The sequence below is a fragment of the Microcaecilia unicolor genome, chromosome 3 (assembly GCF_901765095.1).
Source record: "Microcaecilia unicolor chromosome 3, aMicUni1.1, whole genome shotgun sequence".
Lineage (NCBI taxonomy): Eukaryota > Metazoa > Chordata > Amphibia > Gymnophiona > Siphonopidae > Microcaecilia > Microcaecilia unicolor.
This window is the reverse complement of record NC_044033.1, coordinates 422,873,341-422,886,173: the sequence shown is the minus strand read 5'-3', so window position 1 is coordinate 422,886,173 and position 12,833 is coordinate 422,873,341. Positions and strand designations below refer to the sequence as shown.

The following is a 12,833-nucleotide window of genomic DNA, read 5'->3' as shown; positions in this document are numbered from 1 at the left end:
GTCCATGGCGGCACCAGGAACGGAAAAGTTTCAAAGCAAAAATCATCAAAGCTTTGCCAGAGCCTTCTGCGCGTGGGGAGCGCGCATCACGCATGCGCAGCCATCTTCCCGCCCATCGCGTGAGCACTCCCACTCAGTTATATCTAAAAGCAAGATAAACAAGAACTCCTCCTCCAAAGGGGAGGTGGGTGGGTTTGTGGGAACAATCAGCCTGCTGTCCTCGGAGAACACCTCAAAACAACAAAGAAAGGTCAATTGGGCCTCGTAACGGCGAGGACATAACAAGGATTGACCTTAAAAACCAGAACATCTAACTGAGAGTGCAGCCCGGAATAGAATAAAAATGGGCCTAGGGGGGTGGAGTTGGATTCTAAACCCAGAACAGATTCTGCAGCACCGAATGCCCAAACCGACTGTTGAGTCGGGTATCCTGAAGGCAGTAGTGAGATGTGAATGTGTGGATTGATAACCACGTCGCAGCCTTGCAAATCTCTTCTATAGTGGTTGACTTCAAGTGAGCCACCGATGCCACCACGGCTCTAACAGTATGAGCCGTGACATGACCCTCAAGAGTCAGCCCAGCCTGGGCATAAGTGAAGGAAATGCAATCTGCTAGCCAATTGGAAATGGTGCGTTTCTCAACTGCGACTCCCCTTCATTTGGGCGGACTGTCTGAAGGGGCTTGTCCACTCCACGAAAAAAGCCAATGCTCTCTTGCAGTCCAAGATGTGTAACTGACGTTCAAGCAGTGCGGGTATGAGGACGGGGAAAAAATGTTGGCAAGACAATTGACTGGTTCAGATGGAACTCTGACACCACCTTCGGTAGGAACTTAGGGTGAGTGCGGAGGACTACTCTGTTATGATGAAATTTGAGATAAGGTGCATGCACTACCAAGGCTTGAAGCTCACTGACCCTACGAGCTGAAGTAACAGCCACCAAGAAAATGACCTTCCAGGTTAAGTACTTCAGATGGCAGGTATTCAGTGGCTCAAAAGGAGCTTTCATCAGCTGGGTGAGAATGACGTTGAGATCCAATGACACTGCAGGAGGTTTGACAGGGGGCTGTGACAAAAGTAAACCTCTCATGAAGCGAACAACTAAAAGGCTGTCCAGAGATAGGCTTACCCTCCACACGACAATGATAAGCAGTAATTGCGCTAAGATGAACTCTTATGGAGTTGGTCTTGAGTGTAGAAGGTATGCAAGCAGGGTCTGTGTAGGACAAGAGCGAGGATCTAGGACCTTGTTGTTACACCAGACGGCAAACCTCCTCCATTTGAAAAAGTAACACCGCTTCGTGGAATCTTTCCTGGAAGCAAGCAAAACTCAGAAGACACCCTCAGTAAGACCCAAGGAAGCGAATTCTACACTTTCAACATCCAGGCCGTGAGTGCCAGAGACTGGAAGTTGGGATGCAGAGTGGTAAAAAGAGCCACTGAGGTGGTGCCCCACCCTCGGAAGATCTTGCGGAAAATGCCCATGTTCAGTGACCACTCGTGAGGTTGCATGATCTTGCTCAACTTGTCGGCCAGACTGTTGTTTACGCCTGCCAGGTATGTGGCCTGGAGAAACATTTTGTGGTGGTGAGCCCAAAGCCACATCCTGACGGCTTCCTGACACAGAGGGCGAGATCCTGTGCCCCCCTGCTTGTTGATGTAGTACATCACAACCTGATTGTCTGAATTAGGATGATTTGATTGGACAGTCGATCTCTGAAAGCCTCTAGAGCATTCCAGACCGCTCAACACTCCAGGAGGTTGATCTGAAGACCTTCTTCATGAAGGGACCAAACACCTTGAGTGTGAAGCTCATCTACATGAGCTCCCCACCCCAGGAGGGATGCATCCGCTGTCAGCACTTTTTGTGGCTGAGGAATTTGAAAGGGACATCCCAAGGTCAAATTGGATCGAATTGTCCAGCAATGAAGGGAATTGTGAAAATCGGTAGACAGCTGGATTGTATCCTCTAGATCCCCTGTAGCTTGATACCACTGGGAAGCTAGGGTCCATTGAGCTGATCTCATGTGAAGACACACCATAGGAGTCACATGAACTGTGGAGGCCATATGGCCTAGAAGTCTCAACATCTGCCGAGCTGTGATCCGTTGAGACGCTCTAGCCATGGAAACTAGAGACAGAAGATTGTCTGCTCTTGCCTCTGGAAGATAGGCGCGAGCTGTCTGTGAGTCCAACAGAGCTCCTATAAATTCCAGATTCTGGACAGGGAAGAGATGGGACTTGGGGTAATTTATAACAAATCCGAGTAGCTCCAGCAGTTGAATAGTGATCTGCATGGACTGTAGAGCCCTGCCTCTGAGGTGTTCTTCACCAGCCAATCGTCAAGATAAGGGAACACATGCTCTCCACTACTGCCAGCATTTTGTGAAGACCCTGGCACAGACGCCAGACCAAAAGGCAGTACACAATACTGGAAGTGCTGCGCCCCCAGACAAAATCGAAGATACTTCCTGTGAGCTGGAAATATCAGGATGTGCGTATAAGCATCCTTTAAGTCCAGAGAGCATAGCCAATCATTCTCTTGAATCATGGGAAGAACGGTGGCCAGGTAAACCATTCTGAACTTTCGTGGACTAAAAAATTTGTTCAGGGCCCTTAGGTCTAGGATGGGACGCATCCCCCCTCTTTTCTTTTGCACAAGGAACTACTTGGAATAGAATCCCAGCCCTTCTTGCCCTGGTGGAACGGGCTCGACTGCACTGGCCTTGAGAAGGGCGGAGAGTTCCTCTGCAAGTACCTGCCTGTGCTGGAAGCTGAAAGACTGAGATCCCGGTGGGCAATCTGGAGGCCTGGATATCAAATTGAGGGAGTATCCTAACCGGACTATTTGAAGAACCCACCGATCGGAGGTTATGAGAGGCCACCTTTGGTAAAAAAAAAAAAAACTTTTAACCTCCCTCCGACCGGTAAGTCATCCGGCACGGACACTTTTACAGCGGCTATGCTCAGCTGTAGCCAGTCAAAAGCCGGTCCCTTGCTTTTGCTGGGGAGCCATAGGGGCCTGCCTTGGTGCACGCTTTTGACGAGAACGAGCATGCTGGGGATGAGCCTGAGAAGGCTGTCGAGAATGAGGATTGTACCTACGCTTGTTATAGGTGTAGGGAGCATTCTTCCTTCCCCGGAAAAATCGTCTACCAGATGAGGTAGAAGCAGAAGGCGCCCGGCGGGAGAGATGGTCCATACCGGTTTCCCACTGCGTGATCTGATCTACCACTTGCTCAGCCTTCTCACCAAAAATGTTATCCCCCTGGCAAAGAGACATTCGCAATTCGCTGCTGGACTCTATTGTCCAGGGTAGAGGTACGCAGCCATGAGAGTCTGCGCATCACTATACCTTGGGCAGCGATTCTGGATGCATCATCAAAAGTATCGTAAGCACCCCTGGACAGGAATTTACGACACGCCTTCAAGCTGCCTGAGCAACTCCTGAAAAGGCTTGGCCTGCTCCAGAGGGAGCTTATCAACCAAGTACGCCAGTTGCTTCATCGTGTTCCTCAAGTGAATGCTCGTGTAGAGCTTTTAAGATTTAATTTTGGCCGCGAGCATAGAGGCCTGATACACCTTCCTCCCAAAAGAGTCCAGGGTTCTAGATTCTCTCCTGGGGGCGCCGAGGCAAAGTCTCTAGAACTCCTGGCTCTCTTGAGAGCGGAATCCACAACCATAGAGTCGTGAGGTAACGGCAACTTCATCAATTCAGGTTCTCCGTGAATCCGATATTGGGACTCTGCCTTCTTGGGAATGGTGGGATTACTTAATGGTTTCATCCAGTTCCGCATAAGTGTCTCCTTGAGCACATTATGCAAGGAACCGTGGATGACTCCTTAGGTGGTGAAGGATAGTCAAGGACCTCGAGCATCTTCAGTCTTGGGCTCATCCTCAGAGACCCACCGGGAAGGGAATGGCCACAGACATTTCCTGGACAATGAAAAGAAAGAAAGACTCTCCTGGGGTGAAAGCTTTCTTTCTGATGAGGGGACTAGGATCAGAAGGGAGACCAACAAGACTCCTCAGAAGAGAAATACCTGGAATCCCCCCCCCCCCCCTTCATCCTACGAGGCATCCTCATCGGTGTCAGACAGGAGTTCCTTAACTGCAGTCCTAAACCGGGTATGTCTCGACGCCGAGGAACCATGTCCTCGATGGCAATGTCGAGAGGTCGACTCCCATGCCAGTGGCAATGAAGCTCCCTCCATCGATGTCAACGGGGAATCGACCTGGTTGGCAGGCGGCACCGGCGTCGAGGACCTCATCACAGGCATAGAGCCAGCTGCCGCTTCCACCAACGGTGTAGAGGGCACAAGCAACCCCGGCACTGGAGCACACTGACACAGCAGCCCCTCCAGAAGACCTGGAAGAATGGCTCGGATGCGCTCGTCTAGAGTCAATGTCGAGCAAGGCTGCGGGGTCAGTACAGGAATCAGCGTCAGAATCTGTGGCGGAAAAACGGAAACTGAGCGAGAGTGCTCACGCGACGGGCAGGAAGACGGCCACGCATGCGTGAAGCGCGCGCCCTGCGCACCAGAAGGCTCTAGCAAAGCTTTGATGATTTTTGCTTTGAAAATTTTCCATTCCTGGGGCTGCCGTGGACGTCGACCCAAGTGTGAGAACAAGCAGCCTGCTTGTCCTTGGAGAAATGACCATTTAACCCTACCCTCTGTTTTCTGTCCAATAACCAATTCCTAATCCATACCACAGCCTTGCCTCGTATCCCATGATTCTAATTTTGTGAATGGACATTCAGCAGCTTCTTTCCACTCCTTACTGGCAGCATTATTCACTTGTTGTTCATTTCCAATTGTTGCAAGTCTTGAAGATCCTACTTCTGGCATTTGGCCTAAACTTTGATAAAATGTATCGCACATCCACAGGCCGCCTAGACCATGGCCATGCTGGGAGTCCTTAAGATCTTGGGTATGTTAAGCATTTCCATCAGCATTACCCACATCATTTCATCTACCAGTGACTTTCTCATGGACCAATAAGTCACTTGACTTTTATGGACACTTAATTTCCATCATGTCACTCAACCACACTTTCATGAACATTGTTCAATGCTATTTAATTTGCTTACAACCTGAAAACAAACTATAATTTCACTTCATGTACTCTGTATATTCCCATGTTTGCTTGTGTTGAGACATGCCATTGAATCCTTTTACATAATCAGAACTAGAGTATGTTGTACTAATAATGGTGAAACAGTGGGTTTCTAAGCCTGTGAACTGTATTAATTATTTCATGAATTTCATTTCACTTGTTTGGCCAGCAGATAGTGTTTGTATTTTTTTTTTTTTGTAAAGCTGTTACAGAAGTGACAGCTTTTTCCTGCCCAAGCTGTGAGGTAATTTTTAGACTCAGACAGGGACAGGAGAAAAATCTCTTCACTGGGGCCCTGTGGGCAGCTATATTTTATAACCGGTGAGCAGCTATATTTCCTGAACTCCCCAGGTACTACTAACGCAAAAGCAAAGTAGAGTCTCTCCCATGGTTGGCTGTCAACACAACTTGATAACTGTTTGATTTACCTGTTATTGAGGCTATATTTTCACCATTTTTCCTCTTACCATTCACTGTTTAATTTCCTAACAATAAAAATTATTAGTTTACTGACTCTGCTGTCCTGGACTGACTTAAGAATCCTGGTGGTTTGTGCTTTGGTCTGTGGGTGCATTCTGGGAACTATGGGACCCATGGGATTACAGCCCCACAATTCTTAGAAACCACTGGGGAAATAACTTGCAGGTGGGAGACTCGCCCAGAGGCAAGTGGGATCCAGCAGGTGGGTGGAAAAGTATGCCAGTTGTGATATACCCCTTCTCCCTCAGGGTGACCTGGTTCTCAATATGCAGATTATATGCAAATTAGTGTGCTACCCCTTCTCGCTCAGGGTGACCTGGTTCCCACTAAGCAAATTAAACAGGTCTCACCAACTGCATAGTTCTCAGGCAACTCTTTATTCCAGCCCCTGGACACACTTCTTCTAGCTTAATACTTTATGCTTTCATAGGTCTTCACACTGAGCCGCCCCACACAGATACATGGGCTCAGTACTAGCTTCAATACTTTGGGGACTCCCAACCCCAGGCTTTGCAGCTGCTTCTCTCAGTACTGGGATACACAGTCCCCCCTTCTTTGGACACACAGTCCTTCCTTCTTGAACACACAGTTCCTATAAGTACTGAGGACACCCAGTCCAACACTAATGCTTTAGGGACTTCTTACCCCAGGATTTCAGCCTGCTTCTCTCCTTTGGACACACAGTCCACCACAAGTCCATAGGGTTAGCCAGTATCTTCCAGGGGGATCTCTCTTCTTCTGCTGCCAGCTCACTTCTCCTCCTTTCACAACTCAGGTGGGGTATAAAGTGGTTAATTAGCTACACAGGACCCAGCCCATAACCTCCTACACCTGTGGACATCCCAGGGCTCTCCCCGGTCCTAGCGACCTCCACTTATTCTCCTACTAGCGCCCTCTAGTGGCCTACCCAGGATAGGACAGCCTCATACTTATCACATAGTGTAGAGCACGTGCGCAGGTAGTAAAGGACCTGAGCTGTGCTGGGAAAAACCCTTTAGGTGACTGCAGGGTTAACCCCCCCAGGTAGGATCTAGGCATTTCGTGACATTAGGTTTATGCTAATGTGTCTGTTATTGTGGATAAGAGTACACACACGGTTGCTCTTTAGCTAGTGTTTCAAGCCCTTCAGTTCCTTTTTAGAGCTGAATTTCTTGAAAAAGGGGGGACTGTGGGAGCAAAAGAAGCCCTACAGGAGGCACTGTTCATCACAATGAATCCAACTTTAAGAGACCGATAAATTTTCAGGCCAAAATCTCTCACGTCAGGCTTGCTGTTCTAACAGGCCTCAGGTCTATGTGCAGAACATTGTTGAATGAACAAGGTTATGAGACAGCAAAAAACTTCAACAATCATCTTGTATACAGAAACTGGGAATCCATGGTCAGGACCAATCTGCTCTTGCCGCTGATAGCTCTATTGTTTGGTTCTTCAAGTCACAACAATGGAAAACTCTGAGTTGTTGTTCTGGACAATAAGACTCCTTTGCCCAAGAAAAGGGTATATGAAGCCTTTCCATAAACATAATGTTATCTGGGTGTTATCTGAAGCACTTCAAGTGAGAACTACCATCGGTGAGGCAGGTGACAGCCCCAGTCCGAGCCAGCCACATGATGAAAAACATCTGAGGCCTGTCAAAATGTTGCTTACTGCTTGCCAGCCGGGGACACCTGTCAGAGAGAGAGAGAGAGAGCACACACCTGACTGACCATCTCAGCTAAGGCTCCAGTATCTTCCAGGGAAGTTCGACAGCTTCCTGACTGCCTCTACTTTCAGCGTTCGTAAGTGTGGGGGAGCATTCTCCACCTGCTAGGTTGAATTTTTCTTTTCTTAATGCCTCAGGGTTAGGAGTCCTAATCAGTTCAGGACTAGGAAAGAATGTGCATTATTTTTACCTTGCCTTGACAGGTGACTAAGTATTTACTGCTTTACCATCATTGTGGGTAATTAACATAAGAACATTTATCATCGATTGCCATTTTGTTTGCTGCCAATAATACAATTAGCTTTTGCTTTTCCATAACATCTGAGCCTTGTGTCTTGTTCTTTTCTAGTGATTATTCTAGACTATAATGAATTTGGATCTATAGTTGAAGGGATGTTTTTACATCTAACCTAAACAACCAGAGTGCTACCTTTCATATTTTGTTGTCTGTGTATACGTTCTCTCATTGCTTCCCCTTTACCAGGAGAAGCCAGAAAAACTCCTATACCAGATACTCAAAAGTGACCCCCACAGCCAGTGACCAGGCTTCTTCAAATTTTCCCATACCTAAAAGGCTGAACTGGGAGAAAATGCAACAAGACTGACCTAAGACATAAAATACAGACTCTGTGAACGGATACTACTATTATTGTTATTATTTAAGAGGCATGGACACAAGAGGAATCACTACAAATATGGGTCTCTAAATCCCGGACTCACAAGAAGGCAAGTCTAGAATACCCTGTAAGTCAACGATTTTCAATCCAGTTATTGGGGCACACCCAGCCAATCGTGATTTTCAGCATATCCCCACTGAAAACCCCTACTGGCTGGTTGTACCCCAAAGACTGGGTTGAAAACCCTTGCTGAAGGTGAAGGGGACTTACTCCTCTGGACCACCCACCATTTCCTAAAATCTCCCTATAGTCCAAATCTGAATTAGGGAAATGGCCAAAAATATCCCTGACCCAAAGAAACCATGTCCTATGCACCCAAAGGAAAGAACTTGATGTCTCTAGCGAGTGATCCAAGGTATCAGAGAGCAATATAGCTGGAGGCCACTTCCAAGGACAAGCCTCACTTACCAACAGCTGTTTCTTTGCATCTAAAAACAAAACAGGAAGACGAGAGATCGGGGGGGGGGGGGGGGGGGGGGGGGGGGTGGGGAGCCAAAAGGAGTCAAGCAAAGTACTCACCTGTTCTGGCACTACAGGACCCCTTCCAGCCACTGCACCGTACAGCCAAGGCTTACAAGCTGAGACTAGGACCTCTTGGCTATGCCTGCTGGCTTCTACTCATGGGACCAAATGACAGTCACTACTACCTCACAAGCTTGGGGCTCTCATATCACAATAAGGTCCACATACAGATCGCTGCAAGCTCTAGACTTCAAAAGACTTGACCAGAGAGCTACATGTGATAGCTTGTGCCCCTGAGAGTCAGGCTTGACAAAGAACAAATCAGCCTGCTGCACCAGATCACCTGTACCAACTGCTAGAGGCAGAGAAATACTGACTGGTTCCAAGGCTGCATCATACCTTATACAGGTGTTACGGTCAGTATCCTCTGCCTTCATCTGCTGGTTGGGGTACATAACCCACTTATTTGGACTGGTCTAGAAGGAAAATATGGAAACAAGTCTGCACACAACTATAAAGCACACAACACAGAAAATTTAAAATATAAGCCATAAACATAAATATTTGCAAATAGCTATTTTCATATCATTTTATCCAGTTACTTTCTTACCTATGGGGCCAACTGGTTTCTTTATAAAACGTCCTTCTGTGAAAGCTTTATCAATTGCGTTAAGAAATTCGGCATCTGCTCCCCAAATCTTTTTAGCCTGTCTGTCTTACTCTCCTTCAGTCCTCGTAGGTGTTTTTTATGGCGTTCCAGTATAGACTGTACATCACGTTCCTCCCTCCTGAACAATTGAGGGTCAGTAAAGCATCCATAAATTAACAGTAAATCATTCAAAGACAGAAGGGAAAGCATGTGAAACACAGAGAGTGTGAGCAAAGTACATGGTTGACCAAATGTCACCATATATCAACGTGAAAAAAAAAGCTATTAGGTTATACATTTCTCATTCAGATTTTTACTGCCCATTCAAAACAATATGGAACACTAACATTATCTCTCTCTCTTTAAATAAATAAAACAAAAGATACAAACAAATGAAAATAAATTAAAAATATAAGTAGGGAAATTATGCTGAGCATGGCTCATGGAATTCTCATGCAAGCATGTAGAGCATAGCTCACGGAATTCTTTCCAACCCCTCCAGCTCGATACTTCCATTTCTGTGATTAAAGCAGTCTTCCAGTCCTTTGCCCCCCCCCCCCCCCCCAGTCTTCCTATCCAGTGGATCCTAACCCACTTCAATGAAAGAAGTAACTTGATCTTAACTGCCAGTCAATTCCTTCCCCTGGGTCTGGAATCGTAACTTCCAGTGCTGCTGAAGTTTCCCTCACGAAAAAACAAGGTAGGCTGTCTCCCATGGTTGGCTGTCAACACAACTTGTGCAGCAACAGCTCATGGTGACCTTGACCAACAGGGCTGATCAAGACATAATGAAGCAGCAGCTGTACAAATGATGGAGCATGCTTAACCAGGCCGCTATGACAAGGCATTTAAATTTTAAGTCAAAACTTTTGTTGTGTGCACATATGGAAGTGAGAGAGAACTGGTTCTTTCAAGAAGCCTAACCTGCAAGTGCCTTATAATCACAAGCTTTCCAGTTTATGCCTTTTATGGAACAAAGGCATAAACACTGCTGTAAGAAAAACTTAACCTTCTGTTGCGTCAGGTACAAACTAATGAGCCCTGCATGGACAAGGAAATAATCACTGTACCTAAATAAGCTTGCAGGAGGTATACAAAAAGTTAAACAAATAGACTAATGCACAGTAACCCTGCTTTTAGAGCAAGCCAGAGATCTGTCTCCAGCTGCCTAGATTCTCTCAGTAGGATTACCTAGTATGCTATAGGTGATTCAACAGACACTTGTTTTGGATTGGATTCCAGCATTCCAAACAGAGTTGCCAATGATCAAAAATTTTCCAGCCCAATACGCACAAAAGGTAGCCCAACAGTTTTGATACAAAAAATAGCTATATAATCTCTCTATATAAAAGGCAACACCAATGTTCTATGAAGCCTCCAGCCGGAAGTGTGAAGGGGGAGAGATATCCGGTTTCCCCATGAGTGTCTGCCCCGCCCTCTCTGTAACACAAATAGTCAGTGAAGGAAAACACAGCAAAGCAGTGAAGGACTCAGAGGGGGGGAGGGGAGAGAGGGCAGAGGGCAGGGACACACACACTCCCACATGCACACAGAAGAAAACCTTGCTAGCCCCCGTTTCATTTGCATCAGAAACGGGGCTTTTTTACTAGTAGAATTATAATATTAATATCAATAATATATTTTCAGACTATCTTTTGACACCAAAAATAGCTATATGAGGAGCAGGCCTACCTGTGCAAGCACTTAACCTAATTTTGAGTTTTCTGGAAACTACACCCTTCTGATTGCTCTTCTAAAGAAACACAATACGTGTCATGAAATAAAGATATTCACGTCAACTTCAAAACCCCACAGAAAACAAAACTTCAAAAGGAAATTTCCTTAACAAAAGAAAGAAAAAGTCAAATTACTCTCTGTTAAGTAGAACATAATTCAGACCTCATAACAACTTTATCTTAATAAAGTAAGGTACAACATTCGGGGGGGGGGGGGGGGGGGGGGGGGGGGGGGGGGGGGGGGGGGGAAGCTTTCAACTACCAACTTGTACATTTTGAAATCTTTCAACTATTAATTTCTTGATATTATTTATCTAGAATTCAAGTTGTAAAATTTTCATTTACACTAATACATGAAAACTACATCAATTCCGGTGAAAAGAACTATTTTACACAGATGCATCATTATTTCTTTCACATGTACTGTAACATCTAAAAATACCATGTCCTTCAGTCTTTTTTGCAACACCAATTTGTTTTTTACTGCCCTTGTTAAGATTTACACAAGCTACAGTACTTATAAGCAGATGAGAAATGAACTTGTCCCTCTCCACTCTATCACTGTAGCCAGTTCTCCTTCCTTCCTCGACTCGCAGTGCACCCGGCCCGATCTCCTCACAAACCACAACGAGACGAGTTTGCGATTGAGAGGGAGCGAGAAGGAAGGGGAGGAGGAAGCTTAAAAGGTCAGCTGAATACTACCTTTCTCACCGTCCTATTGGTCAAATTTGACCAATAGGATGGAGAGAGGAAAAACCCACCAACCCGTGGGCCTTGGTGGTGAAAGCCTTCCAAAATGTTGCAACATGCGACTTTTGAAATTTTCCCATGAGGGCCCATGGGAACCTCCCCAATTACAGTTTTCCCGCAGACATGGCAACATTGATTCCATTTCCATACTACCCCCAGTCGCCACTGCTAGTTACCAAAGAAACAGGCAAGGCAGGCTCACTCATAGGAGGAGGTTTGGAGATCAGCAGGCAGTTTTTAAAGTCAGAAAAACATCCAGGCATGTTACCCATCCTTCTAGCATCCAAACATGAAGATAAAAGTTAGTAGAATCCTGAAAAAATCCAGACAATTGTTAAACTAACCTCCTGAGTTGTGACCCCAATTGAAAGGGCTCCGCTAAACTTGAATTCTAGGTATATTCTTAGTTTGCCTATGTCTTAATCTAACAATGGCCATAGTAACTGAAGTTAGTTGGCCATACAAATAGCAACCAATGAGAAAACAGCACAATTCAGTCAGATGGCTTCACTGTGGAAATAAGATCATGACATATGTATTTTGAATAACTTACGAGTTACCATGAGAGCTACAGATTTCTAATCCTTGTGCATGTGTGCATGTTGTGTGTTTGCTCTGCATATGATGTATATGTGTCTGGGGAGGAGAGGTATGCAGTTGTGTGTGGTAGTTTGAGTAGTAGCCACTTCTAGAGTGGTGAGGTAGTTGTGGGGACTAGTTTTGGGGAGTGGAGGCAATTGAGGTGGCAGGGCAGTTGTAGGGAGGCAGTTTTGGGGTATGTGGGCAGTATAAAGAGATGGTGGGCTAACTGAAGGTAGTTATTTGGGGTGAGGGCAGTTTACAGGATGGTAGCTGATCTCTAGACTTTCTTTGTGTGAGTGAGGTGGGGCAGCTTGCAGGAATAGCTATTGGGGGTGGAAGCAGTTTGCAGGGTGATATATTTTGGAAATAAAGGCAGTTTGTAAGGTATTGGGGCAGTGGTTGGGGTAATTTGTGGATGTGGGGTAATTGCAGAAGTGGTAACATTCAAGGGTGGATCAGTTTGAGAGGGGGGAGGGTTGGAAGAGTAGAGAACAGGGAGAGGCAGTTTTGAAAAGGAGAAATTCTTTGTGTTTCACTTTATTTAAATTCTACTAAAGAAGCTGGAATTACTCCCATGTAATTAAATGAACTGGGGCATTTATTTGGGGTGGGGAGGGGGAGAACTTATTTTCTGGAACCCACAGTCCATAGGTATTGCCATGGGGTGGCAAGTACCAC

The 12,833-nt window shown here is 46.0% G+C and overlaps 1 protein-coding gene across 1 annotated transcript in view; it reads right to left on the bottom strand.

Moving 5' to 3' along the window:
- The window catches only part of SMC6 (structural maintenance of chromosomes 6), a 413,908-nt gene that overhangs the window by 214,258 nt on the left and 186,817 nt on the right, over nt 1-12,833 (bottom strand). The window contains 2 exon segments of the mRNA XM_030198844.1: nt 9,049-9,117; nt 9,120-9,226. Of these exon segments, the coding sequence (XP_030054704.1) occupies nt 9,049-9,117; nt 9,120-9,226 (176 nt within the window).